The 27835-nt window shown below is 41.9% G+C and overlaps 2 protein-coding genes and 1 long non-coding RNA gene across 3 annotated transcripts; 2 read left to right on the forward strand and 1 right to left on the reverse strand.

Moving 5' to 3' along the window:
• The first annotated feature begins 659 nt into the window (after window positions 1–659).
• On the forward strand, window positions 660–12940 carry abcf3 (ATP-binding cassette, sub-family F (GCN20), member 3). The gene is made up of 21 exons (XM_028794970.2): window positions 660–821; window positions 4522–4669; window positions 4749–4822; window positions 4914–4969; window positions 5213–5310; window positions 5641–5763; window positions 5861–6127; window positions 6211–6291; window positions 8711–8770; window positions 8957–9013; window positions 9185–9207; window positions 9373–9428; window positions 9608–9808; window positions 9892–9968; window positions 10230–10274; window positions 10503–10635; window positions 10815–10903; window positions 10988–11079; window positions 11193–11325; window positions 11603–11690; window positions 11775–12940. Exons 1-21 carry the CDS (start codon window positions 749–751, stop codon window positions 11931–11933), a joined length of 2133 nt encoding a protein of 710 aa, XP_028650803.1. The 5' UTR covers window positions 660–748; the 3' UTR covers window positions 11934–12940.
• Window positions 12941–15646: 2706 nt separating this feature from the next.
• On the reverse strand, window positions 15647–21736 carry LOC114646672 (uncharacterized). Its single transcript, XM_028794972.2, has 2 exons — window positions 21590–21736; window positions 15647–17003 (listed from the first exon to the last, which is right to left on the reverse strand). Exon 2 carries the CDS (start codon window positions 16976–16978, stop codon window positions 15776–15778), a length of 1203 nt encoding a protein of 400 aa, XP_028650805.1. The 5' UTR covers window positions 16979–17003; window positions 21590–21736; the 3' UTR covers window positions 15647–15775.
• A 76-nt stretch (window positions 21737–21812) lies between these two features.
• LOC127526715 (uncharacterized) lies at window positions 21813–22729 on the forward strand. The gene is made up of 2 exons (XR_007934147.1): window positions 21813–21935; window positions 22095–22729. It is a non-coding gene; the product is annotated as an uncharacterized LOC127526715 (long non-coding RNA).
• The last annotated feature ends 5106 nt before the right edge of the window (window positions 22730–27835 follow it).

Genomic DNA, 27835 nt, shown 5'->3' on the forward strand with positions numbered 1-27835 from the left:
AATGCAGTTTGAAAACCACAGATATAAACTACTCAGATACTGGACTGTTTAGTATTGCATCAAATACAATTCTCTTGAATCAGAATTATTTCGGAATTTTGGCCAACTGCGATCTCCAGAGCATCGGTGCGGATTTCCAGTAGCCTATGAGAGAAAGAGAGTAGCATCGGATTGACGAAGAAAGGGAATGTATACCAGTTATATACATATGTCTTTTGACTTGGCTGTTTTGATATAATGTTGAAACGTAGTTGATGCCGACTTTTGTCCTTGTTTCAAATATACTCGTTAAGATTGTGTAAACTTTTATGGACGTCACATCCTTTACATATATAGTCTGGAGAACATCTTCTGTAATGTATTGTAATAACTCAGGAGCGATGAGAGAGGGAAGAGTGGACTTTGCGCGCTTACGCTGGTAGTAGATTGCACTGAACACCAGAATTGCCAGCGTGTAGGTCTACTACAAATACGCCGCGAGGAAAGGAACTCAATTTCCCAGATATCAATGTAATGACGAACGCACAGAATTGTGGGGTTTCCAGAAGAAAAGTGCAACATGAAATACGTCGATGAGAAAAGTGACTTTCACCTTCAGTACACAGTTGGTTCGGGAGGATGGGGATTTTTTGCTCCCATGAAAAAAAGAAAGTTTACGGAAGTTGCTGTCTCTAAAAAACTACGTTTCCCGACGTACCCCTCAAACTCGTAAGCGCATGCGCCCATTTCGCACACCGGTCAGGGGATCATGGCGACTTACACCGAGATTCTGAGGAACGAGTTCCCGCAAATCGACGACGAGGTTTTTGACTACATAACAGGTGAGTGAAGAGGTGCTAGGCAACGTTCCGGCCGACGGAGTTTAGCAGCAAGCGCGACATTAAAGCACGACTGAATAGGACAGGAGTGAAAACCTCAGAGGGAAAGAGAGGAGGCGGAGGAGGTAAGGGGCCCGAAGGGGCGAATTCGAGTGAGGGAAAGAAAGAAAGGAAGGAGTGAAATGGTATGGGGCAAGGTTAGAATGAAAGGGAAATGGAAGGAGGCAGGGCCTGTGACAAATGTTTGATAAACACCTAGAAGGTAAAGACCCTTCAGTAACAGGAAGAAGATACCGGCGGCAAGGGGCTCGATGGGGAGAAAGAGTCGGCACAAGGTGTGGCCACCGAATGGTGCACGAGAAATGGGAGATGGGTATGACAGGGGTGGACTGCAAAGCCTGGGCCCTAGTGGTTACAGTATAGAGGAAGATGTGAGGTGGAGAATAATACAAGGATATCAAGGGATGAAAGGAAAAACAAGTGATTTGGGAAGGTGGGCATCTCAAGAATGAGGCAAAAGGTGCGAGGGATGAGACATTTCGGGGACAATTAAGAGCGCAAGAGTGGTGGGAGAGGACTGGGGGTCAGTCGAGTGGACAGACAATCCAGTAGCCGTTTAGATAGATAGATACTTTATTAATCCCAAAATGAGAGAAACTAATGTACGGGGAATGACCGCTTGGGAAGGAACAGGATAACATGGACTTGCTTTGGAGAGCTTATTTCAATCTGCTACAATTATAGAAATTAAACGTCTTTTACTAGGGATGTTTTAAAATGGCAATTGGTTTTTAATCTTTGCAGTTTAAAGAAAGTGTATGGAAAACAGAAATATGTCAGCCGGCCATGTTTAAATGTCACTAGGTGAGATTTGTAGCAGGGTAAATGACTAGGCAAAGGCTAATTTACTGTATTATGTGATCATTTTATTTGTCTGGGTCATGTTGTTCCATTACAGAGTCATGAATGTAATCTCATAGAAGCACAAGGCACAATGCAGCATTTAAAAGGACACGTACATACCTATACTTGTTCTCCTCCAGATGTTATGATTATATGTACACTGTATTATTTTTCTTGGTGACATAGTGTTCCAGAAATAAGCACAAATTGAATATAAGACATTACTCTCTATAACAAATGTAATCAAGAAACAAATTATATTTAATAGAATCTGTTAGTCTGTTGCCACAGTAGAGCATTTTGGGGGTTAAATCTATCAGTTTCATAACCCACTTATCTTGTTCAGGATCATGAAGAACCCAAGTGTATCCTGGCATCATTGAACCAAGTAATGGCCTAAATAATGTAAAAAGAAGACAAAAGTTAATTTGACCCAAACTTTAAAACAGTACAGTTATGTTTTAATCTGTTCTGATATCTTGTACTGTTTGTGTATCTCGCTTTCTTACACACAAACTCTCCTCATTTAAGAAAAAATTGTTAGGAGCTCTCTGATGTTTTGAGTTTACCTAAAAACTTACTTAGGCTTGTATTCATTGCACAAGTAACTGAGAGCTTGTGACAAGGTTGGCCATTACAAAGAATGGCTCTCGTTTTATCATTGCCACATTCAAAGATCACCCTGTACTTGGGATTGCTACTTTCTGAAGAGATCATAACAAGACCACTAGCCCACCTTTTTTTTCTTTTCATTTAAGACACTGTTTTACTTTAAATCTCATTTTGGTTTTTATGGGTTTAAAATACCTGTGGCTCCTTTTAAAGTTTTATTTTTGTGTTATTCACAAAAAAACATTACGGATTGGCAAAGTCTTTTATTATTTCTGCATTCAGACATTGTAAAGGAAGCTTTAGCATTTTAAAGCAACATCTCAGGTGTTCATGACTACAACTTTTGAAGGTGGTCTGGAAAAAACAATGCTGAAATGTACTTGGGCAGACCTGAACCTAAACATGGCCAGGAAAATGCAAAGGTTCATAAAATTGGAAAGTATCCCTCTTGCCTGGACCCTGATGTGTTTTGGTTAATGCTTATAGGTTCAAGCAAATTAATCTTTTTAACCCTTTATATTAAATTATCATGCCGTCTTGTGAAGTCCGGTAGCCAGTTTGGCTCCCACGGATCAATGTCTGGGTATTCCTCTCACACCAGCCTTGCCATAGGTGCATCGGCTGCGCGAATGCGCTAAGCTGGCAGCCGATCAGCTGGGGCGGCATTGGCTGGTGTCTGAGCAGCTGATGCCAGTTCCTCACTCTCTTGCTCGATCTCCTGATCACTGTCAACTAAATCAGATTCTGAAAAATCAGAGTCCGACTCAGCGATAATGCTCAAAACATTGTCTGCTGAGTATTTTCTTTTCTGCACTCACTTCGCTCCCTTGTGAGATGTCGATGCCATCTTGCCTTTGTTTACATTTCATAACTCACGCACACGCAAGGATTAGATGCCAAGTCAATGAGTCTAACATTACTCCAAGCAGAGAGGGAATGCCTGTGACGTAACGTTGAGCTTTGTCGCCATTAACAGCTGATTGTTGCCCTCTACCCCTGGATGTCGACAAAAGTTGACATCCGCCCTAAAAGAGTTAACCTGACAAAATTCAACTCATTTAATCTCTCGTCATAGCTCAGACCTCTCACTCCCTGAACTGGCCTATTGGGACTTTTTTCTGGATTTTTCTATATCACCTCCATTTTTTTTTTTTTTTTTGGTTTGGATACCAAAACTGTACATACTACTACAGGTGAGGCCTCACCAGTACACTATATAATTTAAGCATAAACCCCGTTCACTTGGACTCCACAAATCATGGAATCTAAACATTCTGTTAGGCTTTTTCATCACTTCTATACTCTCTCTGGATGTAGACAGTTATGAGTTCACTTTGACTCCTAGATCCTTCTCATAGGAGATATTTTCAAGTTTCAGACCTCCCATTCTATATTCATATCTCACATTTCTACATCCTATGTGTAATACCTACCAGTGTGTCTAAATTAAAGCAATTCTGCAAAGAAAAGTGGAATAAAGTTCCAAAACAGAGATGTGAAAGACTAGTATAGAATTGCAGGAAGTACTTGCATATACTGGCAGGTGGGTGCTGCAACCAGGAAATAAAACTCGGGGGTTTGGGGGCATGAGGGTGCAATTATTTTTTTACATGTTTGATAACTTGTTTAAAGAAACTTGTGATGTAAAAACTATTGTCCACTCCGGTTGCCTTTCTCTAATACTGCATTTCTCCTAGATGTCCCATTTTAGTCTTAATTCATTGTGTAAAATATGCAAAAGCAGAGGATTTTAGTGAACAGGCAAATACTTTTTTTTACATCACTGTAGCATCTTTCATGGGAAGCATGACACCAGAACACTTTATAAAGTGAGGGAGTAGCAAATGTCAGTCATATAGCACAAGCTCATGGAACACTGTATGAGTGTAGAAGTGTCATAGTAAACATCCAGTAGGGCATTTACCAATAAGAATAACATCAAGAAGAGAGAAAGTGTAGTATGCGGCTGCTCTTTGTGTCTGACATACATAGCCTTTAAGTGTGGAACAAAACCATATCTTTGTCTCTCTGACAGTATTTTTCCAGGGAGAGCGACAATCAAGAGAACAGGTGAACGCCAAGAGGATACTCCACATCAAAGATCACTAAATGTTTCCATTTTGAAGCTACTTAAACTGACCTAGCAATTTTGCAAAATATATAGTGATGCATATTTTTGTTCCTTTAGGTGTATTGGAGTGTGGCAGTACTGATTTTGAGGATGGTGAGGAGGTGTTTGATGCCATTGGGGGTGTGCTGCAGGAGGTGTCTTCGGACTCCAAGAATGAGGATGACATCCGGGAAATTTGCCTACAGATGTTCAACACTTTTAAGCTGTGAGTCTTTCTTTCACTTTTTCTTTGTTTTGAAAGGGTGCACTTAGTTTATAAATAAATGGCCACTTTTTACCTACAGTGACTGCAACTCTGTGAAACAGCAGGTTTTATTGGATGCACCTGTCCAACTCTCCCAAATGGCTGGAGAATATGGTAAGAGAGGAGAAGTATGTAGTAATAATGGGTGGATGTGTTAGACCCCAAATTGCCCCCACAAAAATTGCTTTTTTTCCCCCCGTTGTAGATGATGCTTCAAATGATGTGCAAGGCATCTGGATGATCAAGAGAGTACAGAACACGGTAAACAAACACATGCAAGAATGCTCATAATAACTGATAAACATAATTTCCAATTTAATAGGCACTTGTAGACTTGGGTACTAATTTACAAGAATTCATTTGTATCTGAATCACTCTTACTTGATACAATAGTTTGTATGTATGTTTAACTTACTCATTACTCCCTATTAAATATATTTTTCTTGTTAACTTTATGTTCTGTTCTCTATAGGACCAAAATGACCTCTTTTCTGTGTTTTACAGACAGTAGATGCTAAGAAGCTGGAAAAAGCTGAAGCAAAATTAAAAGCAAAACATGAGAGAAGGACGGAGAAAGATTCCCAGAAGACATCTGGACCTGTGTGGGTATTCTGAGTTAAAATAAGCCATAGCCTGAAGCTGTTGACTATGGAGCACTGTCTTATAACACCTGTCATATGGCATTTCACAAACTGTTGGCATTACTGGACCCTCAAGGGGTTAGCTGTTCTTCTGACTACTTTGTAACATTTCACTTATGTGAGTGTTGGAGAGCACTGACAATTTCCTTTAGTGATTGTCATGTGGCAATCCATTTTCTTTTAGAAGCAGAGTGACTGCCTCTTTCAGAGTCAGTAGAGCACTGTGTCTTCAAAGCAGCATTTCATTTTACTCTAGGGGGTCACTGGGTAATATGTGAATTTTGCCTCTAGTGTTTTGGAGGAAGCATCTGCCAGTCAGGCTTCCAGTAAAAAGGAGAGTCGCATTGAAACATCTGGAAAAAGCAAATCCTATGACATCAGGATCGAGAACTTCGATGTTGCCTATGGTGACCGGTATGATTTGGAGTACTTCAAGCCTGTTCCAGTTTGTAGATTGTCTAAGAATATGCAAGTGTTTGTCGAGGCTCATAAATGTTTGTTGTCCCCCCAGATCCTTGCTAACTGGAGCTGAACTTACGCTAACATATGGCCGCCGGTACGGCTTAGTTGGCCGTAATGGTCTTGGAAAGACCACATTACTAAAGATGATGGCAAGCCGCAACTTGCGTGTGCCCTCTCACATCAGCATCCTACATGTGGAACAAGAAGTGGCTGGAGATGACACGACAGCTTTGCAAAGTGTGCTAGATAGTGACACGGTGAGGGAAGGCCTACTGAAGGATGAAAAGGAATTGAATGCCCGTATTGCTGCTGGACAGTGAGTACATGTCTATATATTTGCTAGGGTGGTCTGTAACTGGGCTGCAGAAAGTAAATGCATTCCTCCTGTTTCCTGTCCAGGTCAGATGGAACAGAGAGTACCAAACTATCCGAGATCTACTCTAAACTTGAAGAGATTGAAGCTGACAAAGCACCAGCAAGGTAGGCCTACTGGTGTCATTTGATCAAGTGCTGTTTGTTCTCTAGTTCAGTCTTGGAAGGTCCCCTGTTGTTGTAGGATTTTATCCAAACCAATTTGTTCTTTTAATAGAACTTCTACCTTAATTAGACAATCTATCATTTCCCAGGTTGTTTTTTTTTATATATATATCAATTCAAGAGTTACAAACTGATTATGACATATTTTTTATTGAAAAAAAACAAGGATAATCGCATGTTAAGTGGGTTGCAATAATCTTATTTTGGTGTTTACTTTTTCTTATTTTTAGTTTTTTACTGGTTACTTAAGCCATTATTTAATAAGTAGTGGAACACTCCCCTCCTGTCCTCCGAGAACAAGGAACTGAAAGGGGTGAAGGCCACCAATATAATGACCAACTTGATTATGAATAATGAACACACAGTCCCCATGTAGTGAAGGATTATCAACAGAGGGGGTTATGGATGATGACAATAAGGATCTTTTGATACTGCATATGTGTTCAAGTCCTCAAATAAAAGGAAATAGAAAACTTAGACATGTTGGTGTAATGTGAAAGTTCAAAGTGAAAGAAATGTTTTATTGGAAAAAGAAAAGAACATGGGAAACATACAAATCGGTGCAACAGTTCTGGCCTTGTCTAAAAGTGGTAAGGAAGTACTTATTAACTTCTGGAAGGTGAATGACATTTATTTGTGTGGGTTATTCTACAAGTTGCTTTCTATTCATGGAGGCTTGGGCGTAAGGACTAGTAGCATTAATGAAATCTTCTAAGCACTTCACCTGAAGAGGTATGTACATGCAGTGCCTAAAGTGACTGTGCAGTTTACTGTAGAAAGTTTCATATGTTGTAATACTGACATGCACTATTGAGGAGCGTGGTCAGTGGGAGTCCTCTATGAATTTTGAGTGCTGCAAGAGTGAATTGGGAGGGGTAGAAGGATTTCCCCATTGGTGTTTCGAGTGCTGTCATACTTTAACTTTTTTTTTTTTGTCCTCATCTCATTTGACAACATACATACCATATCCTGAGGGATTATAGCCTGCAATGTGTATCCCGCAGTTGAAGCGCATGTCATTGGCATGTGGAATGTCCATCACTATCAGTGGTAGTTGTGGATGCAGCTACTTCTATGATGGTGTGTATCACTTTGTTTTGCGATGAAGTTTATATCTTGTACTAGAAGCATAGCAGATGGAGCTGCAACACTGTCTGTTGAATGTGCATTGGAGTTGAGCACATCGGTGTCATTGACCTTTTAGATGGGGGGGGGGGGGGAGGATTATCAATAGAGGTTCTCTAAATCATTTATCCTTGTACTTCTGGTGTAAGTTTACATTGATCTTTTGGTTTGGTATGTGTGCCAGTGTCTTGCTATCTCTTCATGGCTGACAGTGACCCAATGTTGCAGAATCTGCTTTTTTGTGGTCAAGCGGTGTATATCAATTAATTTTGTGAATATTGTGCAAGTTTGTGCAGGTAGCTGTCAATGTTCATCGCGCCCGCATACTGTGCTCCATTAGTCGATACACATGTTGTTTGTGTGTGAAATATATTTCACTGCCAGTGGTGGTCATGGTTGTACTTTCTTTTCTTTGCCCTTTTGGTGTATACCACTGTGTTTAGCAATAGAGATTGAATGTTGAAGTTGAGCTGAGTCAATGTTCCTTTCTCTGCAGTGGCCTGGGCAATGTGTTTTGCAGAGTTGTTTGTGTGCATTTGCCTTTGTTCCATTTTCATGCCAGATATGCAGCATCCTCGCAGTGTTTGTACAAGCTACAGTATGTTGCGTGTGGCCATTCATTTCCTGTAAAGCAATGCACACATCTTTGGTGGATTCAAAGGAGTCAAATTCAAATTTTGTGGTCTCTGTATGCTGGATATCCAATTTATGGGCTGTGTTGCATTTGTCACAGCATAAGATGTTGATTGAGGTCAAGATTAATCATCAAATGCTAAGCAGTGTGCAAATTTTTGAGTGTTAGACAGACAACCCTTAGAATTTTATATATACTGTATGTATAGATGCACATTCAAGATGTTAACGCTGAAATGGCTTCTCTTTAGCATTCAGTATTGTTTACACTGGTGTCGACTGTTTATATCATTAATTCTCACTATTCTAACTGTACAGGAAAAGGTGAATTAAAAAGAATAAAAAAGCTAAATGTAAATCTGTCTAATTTTTTGAATAGAAAATAAAAAATATCAGGTATATATAAAAAATGAGATCAATAAGATGTAAAACGGCTCACTGATTGTGAAACTGGTTTGATCAAAAACCTCAGGATCCTCTAGAACTGAACTTGAGAACCACTGACCTAGTGCACACCATTCTACATTTTATGGCAAGAGGACAGTTCCTGAAGGCATGTGTAATATGAGTCTTTTGAAGTTAATAATTTCTCTATGTGCCACAGGGCCTCTGTGATCCTTGCGGGTCTGGGCTTCTCTCCCAAGATGCAGCAGCAGACCACTAAGTAAGTAATTGTATAGATGACATGGATGGGTGTAAGTCTGAGGCATACCATTCTGTACTACAAAATGAATTATTCTACCCTGATTGGTTGGTGGGCATTTCTTCACTGTAATAGAATTAGTTGGGCATTAGGGACGAATAAGAGACAGGACTCATCTGAATTTTATTTATTTTTCTGTATTTGTAGGGAATTTTCTGGAGGATGGAGGATGAGACTGGCATTGGCTCGGGCACTCTTTGCAAAGTAAGGGATCTGTGTAGTTTACTATGACTTGGACTTGTTTCCTACAGGTCTATGCTGAATTTATTCTGCTCTGCCTCATGTGTATTCTCCAGTTCTAGGCTGCTAAGAACTGAGACTTGGCCATGGGTGTTAGGAACATTATGCTGAGTAAATCTCTTCTTGCTTTTTCAGGCCAGACCTACTCCTGCTTGATGGTGAGTGATGTGTATTTGTGTTGGCTGAAGGGGACATTTTTACTTTGTATTCTTTACTTGTTTCCGCTGTTGCATTATGAAAGGGTTTTAATGAGAGACCTGTTGTAGCAGTGGGTAATCAGGCAGGGTGACACAGAGGCTTACTAACTGATTGCTTTGTTACAGAGCCCACTAACATGTTGGACATCCGGGCCATCCTGTGGCTGGAGAACTACCTTCAGGTAGACATGGGGCGGGCAAATGGGTGTGGGCTGGGCTTGATTTGTTGGGTGGACTGGGTGGAAGAATTGTTGCCTGGAAAGGAATGTGTGGAAGCTGTACTGAAGTGAGTTAATGGCCAATCAGAATGGAGGGATTCATGGAATAAGAGTGCCTTTTTTTTTTTTTTGCTCATCATCAGACATGGCAATCCACCATACTCGTCGTTTCTCATGACCGTAACTTTCTGAATGCTGTAGCAACAGATATCATTCACCTGCACTCGCAGCGACTGGACACTTATCGAGGCGACTATGAGAACTTTATTAAGACCAAGGAGGATCGATTAAAGAACCAGCAGAGAGAGTTTGAAGCACAGCAGCAATACAGAGAGCACATTCAGGTTAGAGGTAGTGAGGTGGTTCTATGGGGAACTCTTGATATTGCAGATTTTGGGATAGACACTCAGATATTCTCTCTTGCCAGGTGTTCATTGACCGTTTCCGGTACAACGCAAACCGGGCCTCACAAGTGCAGAGCAAATTGAAGCTTTTGGAAAAACTGTAAGTGGAATGATGTGTGGCTGGCTTGGTGTGGGATTTTACTTTAGTGTATACTCTGGGGCATACTTGTGGGTAGTAGGACAACAACAGTTCAATGGGCATATTGACAGGACCAAAGTTTACTGGTGTGGGGATGACTCTAAAGTGCTGAGATTGGAGTTCTTACAGAAGTGTACTGCAAGTTACTCATTTATAGTTGTGAGGTCAAGAAGGGTAAGATAATGCTGAGTGACTAAATAATGTTTTTCTTTTTGTATTTAGACCTGAGTTGAAGCCTGTTGAGAAGGAGACGGAGGTCATCTTACGGTAACGCATTTCTGCTGCTTGATACCCTGCGGGCTCAGCGTGTGAGTGACTGGGTGGCAAAGACTGCATGCGGCTTCAGCCACTGGACCTTCCAGATGGCACTAGTGGCTGCGCAGACTGTTCCTTGGGTACTTCACACCTCAACCCCAAACTCCACTCCTATCTTTTGGCTGTATGCTTCATTCTATACAATATGGCCGACCCAGCAGCATTATTTTCTATCTGCAGGCTCCCAGATAACTTTGAGAAGCTCTCGCCACCTGTGCTACAGTTGGATGAGGTTGAGTTCTTCTACACTCCAGAGCAGGCACTCTTCATGAACCTTTGTGTCTCTGCTGATCTTGAGTCACGTATTTGCATTGTGAGTGGAATGTACAAGTCATTACAGAGCATTAGGATGACCTCTTTGATGCCACATACTTAGCCCCCAGAGGTGTTTGACAAGATTAAACCACAGAATACTGCACAGTTAAGCATTCTGCATTAATTACCCACTTGAGGCAATTTCTGTTTTTATTTATTTATATTTTTTTTGTACAGGTAGGTGAAAATGGGGCTGGGAAATCAACTCTCCTCAAACTGCTGTTGGGAGATCTAACGCCAGTAAGAGGGATTAGACATGCACACAGGTAGCCTATGAAGCTTATACCCTACTTCTCAAGGTATAACAGTATTTCTCAGCTTTAGTTATTTTTATTTATTTTTTAAAATAGAAATCTGAAGATTGGCTACTTTAGCCAACACCATGTTGACCAGCTAGACCTCAATATGAACTCAGTAGAGCTGCTGTCCAGCAGGTTCCCAGGTAGTAACATAAAATCTGCACAGTGTTCATGATGTGGTGCAGTAGTATTTATAATCAAGACTGGTGTACCATTTTGCTTCTCTCACTGAAAACAACACTCTCTCCTATCTTAGGCAGACCAGATGAGGAGTATAGGCATCAGCTAGGAGGATATGGGATCTCGGGAGAGCTGGCACTGCGACCTGTTGCCAGTCTGTCTGGGGGACAGAAAAGCAGAGTGGCTTTTGCACAAATGACAATGCCATGGTAAAGTCTATAGCACGTCTATACTTTGAACATTGGAAAGGTGCTATATAAGTAAAATGTATTATTATAGTGTATGTCTATTTGTTGTTTTATGATTTGCTTTCAACGGTTCATATGCGTGGATGCCTGTGGTTTAGAGGTTTTGGGCTCACCTGTTAAGTGAGTGGAGATTCTCTGGCAGCACTTAATCCCACTTCTCCTTTTATGTGCTTTGACTAGTTTATCACCAGCTCTCTGTGTTTTTTTTTAAAATTTTATTTCTTCTCCTGTCTCCAAGCCCTAACCTGTATATACTTGATGAGCCCACCAACCATCTGGACATGGAGACAATTGAGGCTCTTGGCAGAGCACTGACCAAGTTCAAGGTATAATGAAGCAAATGCCCATCCATTGGTTTCCACTGCTTGTGCACCATGCTGACTAGTGACATTATCTCTCTTTCTGTACAGGGTGGAGTGGTCCTGGTATCCCATGATGAGCGGCTCATTCGCATGGTTTGCAGGGAATTATGGGTGTGCGAGAATGGAACTGTCCGAAGGATTGAGGGTGGCTTTGATGAATACAGGGACATTTTGCATGAACAGTTTTGCAAGGAGGGCTTTTTATAAGCTCGAAGCTGCTATGATGCCACATCTTCAGAGAACTGCAATTTGTTTGATATACCGTTCCTAAATTATTCTAACAGTTATGAGGATTTACAAGCTGCAAATAAACCTGAACTCTCAGCCAATGAGGTGACTTCATGTCCTGCAGACATGCGGCATGTATTGTCGGGGATCCCAGCTTTGACAGTGCATGTGTTTGTATGTGACTGTGTTCCAGTGTGGCTTGTCTACACAACTGAAGATCATTTGGCAGAGGGCTAGACGTTGAAAACAGTCACTCTACCTATATTAGATGGTGGGTGCTCTGGGCTAGATAAGTGATAAGTGTACCTTGAGGAACAGCTGGTGGCATCAGAATTTTTCTCTGATTCCTGTTTACCCAGGCCAGTATAGCTGTACTCTCCCTGGAAGTGGGAGTTGAAGCCCACATGGTTTTTGTGATTTATCGGGCAGTAAGTTGGTGGAAAGGATGCAGCACTCTGTTTTTATATGTGTACTTTGACATGTGTGAATAACATCTCCTGGGTAAGTACTAGAGTTTGATGGTCATAACATGTGAGGTACCTTTAGGCCTATGAAAGGTTTTCATACTTTGTGCACTTTAACTTTTGTGATCAATCAACTTATTTGCAGCTTGTGAGGAAGGAATTAATGATTAAATGTAAAGTACTTATTATGACAGTGACTTATAATCAAAGTACCCTTTAACATTTGTAGCTTAGGTCAGCTTCAGGGTTGAGGCTGTGCTTTTTTGGATGGGAGCTGGAAAAGCTCTGAAAGGCCTGAATTTCGGCAGCTGCCTCTGTACGACTCGGAGCTTGCAATTTCTGGCTTAAATTCAAAGTTGGAAACAAACCTCACTCCACGTTGACTCATTTTGTGACGTAATGACATGCCATACCCCACCCCAAATGCAGCAAAACTGAAACAGTTGCATGTTTAAGAAAACTTGTGCAGCAGATACAGCCTAACAAAGAATTGTAACATCCAGCAATAAACGTCCAAGTAAATTGCTGTGTTAAAATGTAGCCTTCAATTTCCTTAATCTTTTTTTTTTTTTTCTTTCTTTCTTTAACTGTGTAATGCCCCAATGTTCAAAATCATTTACATGACTGGTGTGCATCCCATTCATTTGTGATGGCTATAAATGCTTCATTCAGAATCATGATAATACCTGTCAGGTGTGCATAAATTAGGGCATGTTGTTAATCCTGTCTTAAACCACAGCGCCACTGTGTAGTTCTTTTACCGCAAGTGAATATCAAGATGCCAGTTTACTTGTAACCTGGGTCACCACTGCAGTACTAGCCATGTGTTCCTCTTCTGTGTTTGTTCTGTGAGGCACAACTCCTGCAGCTGCTGGCATTTATTTGTGAAATAAGAACTTTACTCTGCAATCTAGAGGTGCCTTCCTGGTGGGTATAAATTAGAATTGTAAGAAGGAAGGTGATGATTAGTGAGCAGCAGTATGGTTTCATACCAAGAAAGAGCACCACAGATGCGATGTTTGCTCTGAGGGTGTTGATGGAGAAGTATAGGGAAGGCCAGAAGGAGTTGTATTGCATCTTTGTGGACCTGGAGAAAGCATATGAGAGGGTTCCTCGAGAGGAGCTGTGGTATTGTATGAGGAAGTTGGGAGTGGCAGAGAAGTATGTAAGAGTTGTACAGGATATGTACGAGGGAAGTGTGACAGTGGTGAGGTCTGTGGTAGGAGTGACGGATGCATTCAACGTGGAGGTGGGATTACATCAGGGATTGACTCAGTCCTTTTTTATTTGCAATGGTGATGGACAGGTTGACAGACAAGATTAGACAGGAGTCCCCATGGACAATGATGTTTGCTGATGACATTGTGATCTGTAGCGATAGTAGGGAGCAGGTTGAGGAGACCCTGTAGAGGTGGAGATATGCTCTAGAGAGGAGAGGAATGAACGTCAGTAGGAACAAGACAGAATACGTGTATGTAAATGAGAGGTGAGATCAGAGGAATGGAGAGTTTCCAGAGAGCAGAGTTGGTGAAGGTGGATGAGTTTAAATACTTGGGATCAACAGTACAGAGTAATGGGGATTGTGGAAGAGAGGTGAAAAAGAGAGTGCAGGCAGGGTGGAATGAATGGAGAAGAGTGTCAGGAGTGATTTGTGACAGACGGGTATCAGCAAGGGTGAAAGGGAAGGTCTATGGGACGGTAGTGAGACCAGCTATGTTGTATAGATTACAGACAGTGGCACTGACCAGAAAGCAGGAGAGAGACCTGGAGGTGGCAGAGATAAAGATGTTAAGATTTGCATTGTGTGTGACGAGGATGAACAGGATTAAAAATTAGTACATTAAAGGGTCAACTCAGGTTGGACGTTTGGGAGATAAAGTCAGAGGCGAGATTGTATTGGTTTGGACCTGTGCAGAGGAGAGATGCTGGGTATGTTGGGAAAACGATGGCAAGGATCAAGCTGCCAGGTAAAAGAAAAAGATGATGGTCTGAGAGAAGGTTTACGGATGTGGTGAGAGAGGACATGCAGAAGTGGTGGGCATAACAGCAAGATGTAGAGGACAGAAAGATGTGGAAAAAGATGATCCGCTGTGGCAACCCCTAGCGGGAGCAGCTGAAAAACAAAGAAGGAGAAAAGAATACTGTACCTGTTTTTCAATTGAGAAAATTGCTAAAATGATTAAAACCTGTACAATTTCAAAGTACCTCAAATATATATACTAGTTATTTTATTTATGAATTAATAACTTGTTAGCCATTACTTTCCATGTCCAAAGTCTATTCTTCTCTCCAACTTGACAAGCAAAGCTCATAAATATGTGCTGTCTGTATGAATTTGGTCGTACACAGTACATTGTGAGAAGACATCATAAGTGTTTCCTTTATCATGTAGCTAAGACCTCAAAAGCAAGCCACACTTAGTCAAGCAGTGAGCTTTAAACCTTGGTAATATTTTGAAACTTTTTCTTGAAAAGGCTAAATGGTCTGTTCTTCCCCAAAAATGCATCCAACTCTAGATTACTTAATATAGCTTTGTTATTGCTAAGCTAACATCATTTTGCTCCTGTGTTCACATGGGTTTTTGTACAAGTTACGGCGATTTCGTTCTCCATCTTGCTTCCATGCACAGTAGATTGGCCACTCTAAGTTGGTACCATTGATGGTGGATGTACTTGGGTAGAATCACTGGTGTCCATTTCACCCTTGTTTACTGGACCCTGAATTGGAAAAAGTGGGTTCAGACAATTGGAAATGGTAGAATCGGACACTAGCAGCCAAATATGGCAGTTTGGGGATTCCTACCTCCTTTATCTGGTGTCACTTCCCCCTTTCCCTCTCTAGATGAAATCCTAATGATGTGCTTGTATTGGCAGAGGATTGGGAAATGCATGGTTCATTGTATGAATGCTCTTCATTGTAAATGGGTGCTGCATTTTTCTGCAATTCTGTATTTATTGAGGTCATACCTTGAACTGTACTTGGGTTAATAAGAGAAGTGCAGTATAGTGTAGCAGTAGAAAAAGTCATTATAGTGTACGGTTGTGGAACAGTGAGACCTGAACTGCAGCTACTGGAAAGTTGGGAGGAGAGGTTCATAATGAGGCTGACACAACAGCTTTAGCTCATCAATCCTTGGTTAAAGATTTGTTGAGATAAAAGCCAGAGATGGCACCACCATATAAGACTGACACTGGACATAAAAAAGAGGCTTCAGGGACACCGACAAATGGGAAAAACAAATTTTTATATTTCTCACTTTGAGAATCACGGACAGTTCTATCTGCACAGCACACAATAGCTCTACATGGTGAACAAAGCAAGGTCAGTCTCCACAGAGGAGGTGGCCTTTTAAAACTGTCACTCCTCCCTTCTTTGAGCCTCCAAGTGGGGCAGTACTGCTTGGGTGTAGAACATCTCCAGCTTTGTAGCTGTCTGCTTCCAGAAAACAGGGTCATATTCCACAGGAACCACAGCCATGTCCTTACTGGTGTAGACAATGAAGTCTGCCTTGGTCAGCCCTGTGACTGCTAGCTGGCACTGCACCTGTGTGTAGTAGTCATGTTTTTTTTTCAGGCTGTAAGATGAGCTGCCTACCTGTTCCAGGCAGAAGGTCTTGTCTGTGCAGGCCTTGCTGATGGTGTTGTTGCGATGTTTGAATGGACACTTGACCTCAAGGCAGTTGAGAATTTGCTTGCTTTGGGAATCGCGGACAATTCCATCTGGACTTGCAGCCAGCCAGTTGTGCTCTGGGTGAATGAACAGCCCACAGTCCTCAACCACCACATCCTTGCCCAGTTGCTTAGACTTCAGCTTCTGGTAGTGGTTGACTGCTACAGACTCATTGTTGATGCCCCAAGTCATGGCTGGTGTCTTAACATTGGATCCTGAGCTCACCACTGCGCGCAGGTAAGACTGCGGCACCTCTTTGCTGATGCCATTCACAAACCGGCTGTTTGCAATTTTGTGGGCATTTGATGCAGTGATGCGGTTCTGACGCCACTCAAACCACTTTGGATTATTACGCTGTCCCCTGGTGTCTCTCTCAATGACTGACAGCTTCTCCTTGTCCAGCTTTCTGGAGGTGTGGGAGGCAGGCATGGAGGGATGCAGCGGGTGGGGAATGAGTGTGGCCTCCATCCCTGTGGGAAGTGTGCCATCTTTAGCTGTAGCAGCAGCTAAAGTTTTCCTATTGTCACTTTGATGTTCTGGACTGACAGCGCGTGCCCCACCCTTTGCTTTCTGCACCCTTGGGTGAGCTGTGTACCTAGCACTGTCTACCTCCTTTTTGAAGGGTTGTGGAGGAGCTGACTTGAGAGGAAGATTGTTAGCTGGAGTCCTGGCTGGTTGGACGGGGGTTGCACTTCTATCTGCTGTCCTTGCAGCCCTGTTGGAGGTGGTGGTTGTCAAAGTTGGCCTTGGGCCATATTTGGGTGCCTCTTTGCTGCACTGTGAAGAGGACTGACGTGGAGAGTTGGGCTTGACAGGTGGTACTGCAGCTCCTTGTTGTGGGGATGCCGACTTGGACTGTGGCCCCCTTGTTCCCTTCTTGATGGGCTCCATTGGGTGAGTATTCAGTCAAACAGTGCTGACACATTGCAAAGAAAGAAAGAAATGAAATATGGTTAGTATGTGGCCAGTGGGGCTGACCTACTTACCCTAGTAACACTTTTTAATTCAATATGAAAGGTAAGATAAGGTGAGTAGCTAAGACCCTGTGCAAAGAAACTGAGGTTGGTGAGGAATCCGGGCGACTTGAGGGAAAAAAAAAAGTACACAAAATAAAATCCTTGGGGAAACTTGAGCTCAAAATAAATAATTTTTCGGAAGCTCAGCCATTAACTGTATTAACACAGAAGGCCTGGCCCAGCCCTCACTAAGTCATAGACAAGGCTTCATTGTTATTTATGAAACAAATTAAGTCATTCTGTTAACATAGCATAAACCAAGACTGTGAAACCTAGAAAAGTCATACTCTGTCACGTCCATGGCCACAATGACACCACTCACTCATTCACCGTAAGCCTTTCACAGCTAAAAAGCTGAATGATGAATATATTTCAGCACATTACCAGTGCCCTGAACCCTCCAGTGGGGCAATAATGCATTTTCAGTGCTGTTAAACAGTAACTGTCCTCAAAAAAAGGAAATGTTCCTTCAACATATTTGAGTGCATGGATGTTTGATATTTACTTAAATGACATTTATATATAAAAGTGACCAATCTATCTTAACAAGTAATGAAGTTAACCTTTTTTTGAATATATAATTGAAAAGAATATCTGTTACAGGGTAAAGTACAGCCATACTTTCAAAATCTGCTTTTTTTCAATTTTGGTTGAAATAACTTCTTGTAATAGTTTCTTTTGTCTTCTTCATTGACTTTTTTTCCCCACTCCGCCTAACAGAAATCTTTCAACTTTGTGACATTTGACGGCTTTCTTGGATGTACTCTCCACTTTAATTCAACCACAGTATTTCTAAGGGTTTAAGCTATGAGCTCTAGACTTTTCATCTTTTTAAATCATTGTTTTGCATTTTTGTCAATGTTTTATTGACCGGCCCGTTCATAGTTTAGCTTCAGCTTTCTGAAAAAAGGGAACCTGGCTTGTTCGTCTACCGAGTGTGTGGTCGTGAACCGAGGCAAAAGTTTGGCGAACTTTTTGGTCGTAAACCGATTTGTACGTGTACCGAGACATTTCTGTCACTTTACCAGCTGCACTGAAGGAGAACTCATGGGGGAAAATGACCTGTGCTCCAATCCCAGGTTTGAGTCAAACGTCTGCCTTTTTAGCAAGGATGAGAACGGGTGGTATCCTGAGTGATACAGGGACACTGCTAATCCCTGATGAAGATGTGATGGCTAAGATATCACATTTGCCTTTTATACAATGCAGCAGTGCTAAAACTTGATGGACTTCATTTCCCAGCTGCCCCAAAGGGTATTGCCCTCATCGGACGTCTGTAATGTGTACAGGGGCTGCTGGGGACAAGAAGGGTTGGTGTGGGAAATTTAAAACTGTGCCAGCTAAAAAGAGAAGGAGCACAGTTGTTTGTTTGTTATCACGGATGTTGTTTGCCTGCATTACTGTTGTATTGGATTTAAGTTTTGTCTTGAGCCCGTCTGCATCGTCTTTGTTGGAGGGAGCGCTCCCACGCATCTCAACACAAAACTCTTCAGAAACGGTAGGACAAACTTTATATTCACCTCTACAATTCACAGCATTTGACACCCCCCAACAGAACCCCCCCCCCCAGCTTCATTCCTGACTCAAGGACCTTGTTATAGGTGTTTATTGTTGTGCGTTGTATTTGTTATCGTCGAAGGGAAACGGGAGGGTTGTCTTATTATTTTGTTTTTTATATACTTGATTTCCATTTAATATATTATTCATTCATATATGGCGGCGCAGTAAGGAGGCCTGGGTTCGCTTTCCGGGTCCTCCCTGCATGGAGTTTGCATGTTCTCCCCGTGTCTGGATGGGTTTCCTCTGGGTGTTCTGGTTTCCTCCCACAGTCCAAAGACAAGCAGCTTAGGTGTATTGGCGATGCTAAATTGTCCCTAGTGTGTGTGTGTGTGTGCATGTGCCCTGCCTGGGGATTTGTTCCTGCCTTGTGCCCTATGTTGGCTGGGATTGGCTCCAGCAGACCTCCGTGACCCTGTGTTAGGATGTATCGGGTTGGACAATGACTGACTAACAATGCCTCATTCCTTTATTTGATTTAGTGGATTTGTGTCTCGGTCTGTGAGTGTGGGTCAGGCCAAGGCTGGGTGCGTTACTGGAATCCCCCCCCAAACAAACAAATAAATAAATCACCGTCCCATCCACAGTGTGAACCTAAACTGCACCGGACAACAGGAAGTACGTGTGGTTGTCTGTGATCTGCCAGAGTTAGTTATTTAAAACATTTTAGCACCCAAATAGGTAAGACTCTATTAATAAATGGGGAGCTTGGTGTCTGTGAAACATTGAACAACTGGTACATAACAAACTGATATAGAATACAAAAATGCTAAATATTGGGTGTGACAGACCACACAAACTAAACCTAAATTACTTGAGCACTTCTAATAGAAGTGTAACAGAAAACCTGTGGGCACATGCTGTGTGCAACTCCTGCTGCCTTTAGGAAAAGTTTCCATTTCCCATCATGGGAGTGGCAGAGTTACTGCAGTGAAAGGCGCCTAACCTCACTTACCTCCTCATTGTACAATGAAGCAGGCTCCTGTGAGAATACATTAAAAACTGAACAAGAACAACTAGCCAGGAGTAAACCTTTCTCCTCAATAACACCGACACTCACTTATTTTGCAAAAGAAGACTGGATATTTTGGTAAGAATCCTCTAGGCAGACGAGTCAAAATACTTATTGCAATACTGGATTCTGGGCAGAGCTAAACCAGCTGTGGACAGGGTGTCATTCCACTGAATGGCACCGCCAGTCTGGGCAGACATGTCTTTGGGATTAGGGAGGACCGGAATGTGTCCGAGCCCGGATTTACGTTTAGCATCCTAGGCTTGAGGCAGTATCACAAACCTCTGTGACATTGTCCCTTAAGTATCTTTTATAATAAGGCAATAGATGTTTCTATGAAATGGCGCCATTCTGGTTGTATTTGTTGAGTATTTGTTTATTGTTCTATGCAGAAACTATTTGCAACATTTCGTTTTAAGTGCCTTGAGCATGGGAAACGTGCTATATAAATAAAATGTATTATTATTATTACATTAAATATCACATTCATCATGTGTTCTAAGAAGTGAAAATGAAGGAGCAAAGCATGTGAACATTGGCTGCAACAGTCATGCTACAACTTGACACTAAACACACATTGGCAAATGATACATCAAATGAATTTAAACTGAGACAATCCCAGAATTATCCGAGTGGAAATTACTGAGACCCCTGCAGAAAGCTGTTTTACATTATCTGTGTGTAGCACCACAGTAAATCAAATACGACTCAAGCCATTCACTTAAGATAACTGAAACATTAGTACTAAGAGAAGTTTTCAAAGCTGGTAAAGCCCTCTTTGGAATCACTAGATTTTATACAAATCTTATCCCTAGGAACGGTTGTGACAGTTTGCAGAACTCAATCACAATTCTTAGACATCTTTTTGAGTGTCGGACAGAGCATAACACTGGATACTGTTGCAAAGTTATATTATGTTTTCTGCCATTTAGTTTTCAACATTTTTGTTTCACTCACTTAATCCAGTCTCAGGTCATATTGGCACCAGTCTGCTCTGGCAGCACAAAGCAGGAGCCAACCCTGGAGTAGATGCCAGGCTACATAAACAGCATTTACCTGTATAGATACTTGCATCATTAAAATGTAATGCAAGTCAAAACTAGAAATTTGCATGTGAAACACTTAAGGCAACTGAAAGATACTATAAAAGATAAAAGTAATGTAGTTTGAATTTGCCATCCTGCTATTTCCAGTCAGACTGCTTGACATTCTCTGGACAGAAAAATTTCTCAGCTGTTCTTTGAAAAGCTGATTTTTGTTAAAGATTAGAATTGTACACATTATCTGCCGTGTCCTCCTCTGCAAGGTTGTTGTACAAACCTAACCAGAGCATAATCCGATTCATTGATTCATTCATACTGTCATGGCAAAGCTGTGTGTATCTACACACGAAGCTAATTAAGTGATATTTATTCTAACGTTAAATACATTTTAAGAGCAATAAACGAAAACGAAACTCTATCCGCGACGAGGCGCGCACACACACACCCGTCCTAATGACAGCTTTAACAGAAAGACAAGTCTGGGCAGACACAGCGAGACAAAGCAGCGGTTCCAAAACCACACCACGCGTAGAATGCTCTTTTGTCGAGTCACACCGTGAGCTGGTTGCCCGTCTGAGCTTTTAAAAAAGGGGGTGATGATCGCGGCCGCGGGCTCAAATACCGGTACTATCATTGACACCAGTGGCACCCTCGACCAACCCGCCAGCTGCCAGACAGAGCTAAGACCTTTCAGTCACACTCAACCGAACCACATCCCAAACCTCACTGTCCTACCAACCCTCTCAAAACATTTTAACTTTGGGGTCCTTCGCCTCTTATCGAGTTCCATCGGTAAAACCCCTTCGCCAACTCTGTCCCACAACCACCACTGCAGTCTTCATCCGGACTCACACACACCACCGGCCGTTAATACCTTGAGAAGGACAACAGCAGGGTACGCAGATCTTTGAGACGGATACAACGATGAAGTTTTTGGCTTGCAGACTCCTTTGGACAGCTGAAGATTCGACGACTCTCTCTTCGGAGTTCCGGCAAATATTCGAGTCCAAGTTCTTCACTTCTCGACATAGAGGAATTGCGTCACCGGGAGGGGTGCTTCCAGCCAATCAGTGTTGATATTCAGATTTGGGAGCGATGATTCGCTGGAATACCAGAAGGGTTCGCTGGTGTCTCTCTCATTAAACTTGTGTCTGGCTGGAGGCCATGTGTCTTGTAAGGGTTGTGCCTTTGTCATGCGTGGGAATGGCTGGTTTTAAGTCGTGCTCGTGGCTTACTTAATATCATTTTATCTGTGCGTTTGTCCAAGAGTGACGTCGCGTGCATGAGCCCCCCCCCCCCCCCCCCCCCCCCCGAAATCACGCCCTATTTTGCTGTTGGTGTTTATTTATTTACGATGCTAAAGACACTTGTGCCCTTAGGGAGACACCGCCCTATCACACTTGTGCCGACTTGGGATGTGGAAAACACCAAAGGTGACGTGCGACTCACGCGCTTCGAAGTACGCTGGGGGTGTCCAGTCGGTATTCCGGAGGAGGACAGCGGCAGCAGCAGCAGGTTTTCAAGTCCGGCCTCTTAATGTGAATCTAATTCCCACTTGTTAGCATGGCTCGTTACCACTCTCAGTCTACCACAGGAGACATTTCTAATGCTGTAGATTTTCTTATTCAGCGAACACTATTAAAATGTTCTGTGGGCTGGAGCAGGTCAGTATATCTCAATCTGTCATTTTTTTCTCTGTGATTTCTTTCCAGATATTTTATTGACGAGGATCTCCGCTGTACGGGTGCCTTATCCTGGCCTGTTTCCACCCTTTTCCCCGTTCGCCTGGGTTAGACATTTCTATCCTCAACTGCGAATTATGTTATGTGGGTTTGAGGATTTTCTTGGCGAACGGGACCAAGTGAGCTTCTTACTTACTGCTGGATAAAAGTGCTAATCGGTGGTCTCTACCAGCAGTTAAACTAAAACGAGCACATTTCATGTGGCAGCAGTACTGTAATTAGCTCCCAGATAATAAATTGGCCATGTTGTAAACCTGCAGCCACTGCAAGAACAGGCCTGGGGACCCCTTGTCTATACTATGACCAGAGACGGCCATAAAGAGCTGGACTGGACAGAACTGGAGTGTTCCAATTCAGCGGCTGTCCTGTCTAATTAATAAATCAGAATCACTCTTATCGTAAGCATGTGTGCGTTACATGACATTCACTTGTATTTATCTCAAGTGTCAATTTTGCGTAAGAATATAAACATGCATGCAAAGTGCAAGGCAATGCATGAAAAACAACTAAATACTGAAGTCAGCATTAGCTATATGAACAGTAAGAATATTGCGTGATATTTTTTTGTGCCCAGACTGAGCAAGGACAGCTGAATTAACAATATGTGAGCTTGAAGGCCTATAGAAAGTAACTGTTCTCATATTTAACTTGTTGTTGTCCAGTTCAAACACAGGAGCTCAAAAGAAATGTTGGGGTATCAACCGGGTCATCCTGTTTAGATGGCAAGGCAGAAGTAAAAATAACATGCGGTCGTTGGTGCTAAGGTTAACAAAAAAATACAATATGCTGTTGGCTTAAGTCAAAATTGTAGCGAGATGTGGTCAGGTTTTAAGGTCTGAGCTCTGTCTTGCAGGTTGCTCATCTCCAAAATGAGATGCCTTCCTCTGGGAGTGCCCTGCTTTTATATTTTGTACACGGGAAGGGTCAGCATAGGTTTCCCTTATTGGGCATCTTCTCAGAACTGTGGATGGAAAAGGAAGCAAGGTGGTGAATGATTGCGCTACTAGGTGCTCCACAGTGGTAGTGCTTACTTTTCACGAGCCCGGAAGTCATGCATGCATGATGGCTTGTTTTGGCATAGGTTAGTCTATAATGCCTGGCAGATGGGAGATTTCCAGTGGAATCCATTTAACTTGGCACTGAATCACGTACTCGAGGACATCAGTGGAAATTAAGGGGATGTGCATTTAGGACTGAAGCCAGGAACCACTTCTTTATGCAAAGAGTTGTAGGAATCATGAGGAAACTACCCAGACATGTAGTTAAATCCAAAACTTTGACAACCTTTAAGAAGTATTTGGATGAGATATTGGGACAGCCTTAGCTATTAGCTAAACACATGAGCTGATGGACCAAATGGTCTCCTGTTGTTTGTCAGATTTCTTATGTTCTTCTGTTCAAATGGATTTTTGCCTGGCTGTGAGGGGACGCTGATAATTTTCCCTCCCAAAAAGCCAAATCCCTTAAGTATACAGTAGGGCTGCACCATATACCAGTACTGGAAAAGTACTGAAATACTCAACTTTAAACCGCATTTTGTGATTTTCGGCACCAGAAGTAAATGTCCGCTGTCCTCACAATTTCCCCCCACATTCTCACGACACATACTATTACAGTTATGGAAAAATGTCAGATTCGTAGGCTTGACAAAACCAAAGTAAACGCTTTGACGTGATCGGGACCTCACAATGGACCCCAATTTTGCTGTGACACGATTGGGACTTCATGTCTGTCAGGAGGGAAGTAATGCATAGCGAGGGGCGTTATTTGCTTTTGGAACTGTTTTTGTTACGAGTACTGATTTCTGAAAGCTGGTTTTAATACTGAAATTAAAATTTTAGTACCAATCTAACTCTATTGTATAGTAGGTGGGATATATTCTTTCCTTAATTCTAGGCCACATGGCATCATCAACAGCATTTCCTATAAAATGTGTGATACTGTGGGGGAAATCGTTCCAGGAATGCCTAATTTGACACTGGCTTCAGTCATAGTGTCCATCAAAGGCGTTTGATCCTAAGGGTGCTTGTTACAGAAGCGCCAGCACGAAAAAAATTCCTTGATAGGACTGAGAAAATGGGACTGTGGTGGGATGAATTCCATAGACTTGTGTATGAGCCTGAAACCAGCCTGTTCATGGCAGATAAGTGTTGAAAAGGTACATCATCCATATAACAAATAAATCACAGATAAAGCCCTCTAAGGAGTGTGAAGTACTGTGAAGTGGTACGTGGGCCAGCCGTCATGATGTATGCCACAACCCCAATGTATGATATGGCTTCCTGGTACCTGGACATTCTTCTCAAGCCACCTTGTCTTACACATATTAAAGCTTGCTTCATCAACACAGATGGATTTATATTGTATCACTGGTCCATTATCACAACTGAGAAGACCAAGTGAAACATGTGGAAGATTGTATGAAAAGGAATTTAGTACAGTACTTAATTGTAAAACCTCCATGTGTGATGTTGGTAACTTGCTTGTACATATAGATACCTCAGTTCCTTAACCTTGCCACCTTTTCTGTCAAAGGATGCTCAGTAGATCTGTTTTATTTAGTGGTGTTTCAACACCTGATCAATTGTCGATATACTTACAATATGTATATATGAGAAGATGGTTCGGTCTGCAGTTCCAGCTGTGTGAATTTCACACAAACATATGGCACTGTTTGCTTGTGCCATCGGAACGACTGCTGCAACTTGTCCAGCATTGAAAACCCTAGCTTGCCCATCAGCCAGAGGTTATCATTCAGTTCTATGAAAACACAAGTGTATTTCTGCTCAGTGCATTTCATCCAGTGCACTATTTGGAGACTGAAAATTATCCATGGATGTCAAAGTCAGTTATACAGTATATGCCACAGTTAAAATTGCTGTGTGGTGACTTACCAATTACCATTCATGAATATCGGAATAATTCATGCCATACATGGGGTACATTAGACTACTCTGTTAGACCAGCCTCACACACGGACTGGCCATGCTCTATAATAGTTGTTCATATGTGATTAGAGACCTCTTGGCAATTGCCTCTCATCAGCTCTTTCAGCTTGTTTTAGAACTTTTACGCAACTCCTCTTTCTTCTGGGGGCTTATGTATAAACGGTGCGTACACACAAAAATGTTGCGTATGAACGTTTCCGCGCTCAAATCGCGATGTGTAAAACCTAAACTTGGTGTAAAGCCACGCATATTTCCACTGTACCTCATACCCTGGCGTACGCAAGTTCTCCGCTCGGTTTTGCAGACTGGCGGCACCCAGCGTCAAAGCAGTGCTACTGTTCCTGTGTGGTTACCCTTTCTTTCTTAGATCCACATTCCTGACGGGGCTTTATAAATACACTGAAATTAACTGCATATTGTTTATTAGTGTAATGCATCTGATTGTAATTAACCTGTAACAATATAATGGTCCAGGGAATAGCCATAGTATTCCAAACACCATAACTGCTTTAGCGTTGTTACTCTCACTGCACCTTCTTTTTCTTTTTTCAGCTGCTCCCGTTAAGGGTTGCCACAGCGGATCATCTTTTTCCATATTACTCTCACTGCACCACTCGGAGTATTTATATCACTGTATCTGAGTTAGGAATCACAGCAGCAGCTGACCGGAAAGAGAATTATCGGTATACAGCATCAAGCACACGCTGCCTCAGCCACGGTAAAATGCTTCAGAGCCTTTCCCGTACGGACCTCACGGTTCAGAAACAGTTTCATCCCAAGAACTTTAAACGCACTCAATCGGTCCATCAAGTGCTCCTTGTAGAACTGTTTTTACTTATAAGTACTATTACCTCACTGTAAACTTGCACTACAGTTATAATATTGCACAACCTGCGCCACTTTATAAAGTGCGTATTTACATATGATGACGATATAATTTTTAAGATGAAATGCAGCAAAATATGTTGATTATATTATACAGATAAAACTTTAACTTCATTTAAATAATCTGTATTGTTAATAATTAAACATGTGAGGACATGGTGCCGCAGCGCTAGCTAGTTCAGGGTTTGTTCCTGCATTGCGCTGTATTCTTGCTGGTGCTGACACAACACATAGACGGATTGAATAATTAAACACGTACTATGAAGATATTTCAATGTTTCTTAAACGTTTTGAAGAATCGTCGTTCTAAGCTTAGATGGCTTAAGGTCTATTACTGAGCTGATTGTGTGGCGATAGGGTATTTGGAGAAAGAAAAGTAAGGACAGGAAATGGCGATTAGTACATTTGAAAGAGACAGTACTGCTGCAATAAATTATTTCATTGAAGGTCGCGCATGGTGCAGCAAGCATCTTGCGTGAGACATGAACAATCACTGCGCCACCGTGTTCCCTTGTTTAATAACCTGCTTTCATTCCTATCATCATGAAAACGATATCACGTATAAATCTCAGTATTTTAATTATTCAGAGAGCTATAATATTATGAATGTAATGGATTCTGTATCCTGTCGGAGGAAGAGAAAGCCCGGAAGCATGTAGTGATTCACGCACATTGAGCACATAGAAGATCAAATACAAAACAAAGCATTTAACATGCTACTTTAGTTACGATGGGATTTGAGAAACTAGTAAATTAAACGATTTTAAGATGAAGTTTATGATGTTCTACTTTAATGACAAAACAAACCTTGATTAAAGTTGACATTTCGAGGTTTTTTCCCACTGTGTGCCTATTTTTTTTCTCTGTAGCCTAATAAGATTTCATATGACACTCAGACGGTGGGCTACGACTCGCCTTTTCATGGCGACTTTGATATGTGACAACTTCTTTTTTATTTCGGGTACTGTGCGACTTTGTGAACTTGAGCTTTTGAGTTTCTCCGACACTATATGTCACTTGATCAACTTCCTTTTGTTGATTATATCACTGTTTAAACCAATGAATAGTAAGTTTTTCCTTGCCTCCACTTGGTATTCACTGAAATTCTTCTATTTTCCCCCATGCTTTTCCCATTGTCTTTTCACAGAACGCTGAGCTTAAGGGCTATTTATATTGATTTGCATAATCAAAGAGGAGTAATTCTGGGAGGAGTTGGGGTGGGGCAGCAGGCGCGTGCACATGGTTACTTTTCACGCTGATTGGGATTTATGTAGCGGAAGACCATGGAAGTTGGCAAATGCACAGATTTATGCATCTGGATTTTTCTGTGTGTATGCACATTCCCGCTTTTGTGCTTACGCCATGTTATAGTGTGAGTTCTATGTATGGCGCTATACATGAGGCCCCTGTTCTTCTCCTTTCATATTCTTTGCTCAAATAAAGCTATCTGGACTAACTGCTTTCATGTCTGTATGCTTGGATGCTTTTTTCAAGAGATTTGCAATGATTGCTTAATTCATTGCAAAATGAAGCAATTTTGAGTCG

This window comes from Erpetoichthys calabaricus, chromosome 2, assembly GCF_900747795.2.
Source record: "Erpetoichthys calabaricus chromosome 2, fErpCal1.3, whole genome shotgun sequence".
NCBI lineage: Eukaryota > Metazoa > Chordata > Cladistia > Polypteriformes > Polypteridae > Erpetoichthys > Erpetoichthys calabaricus.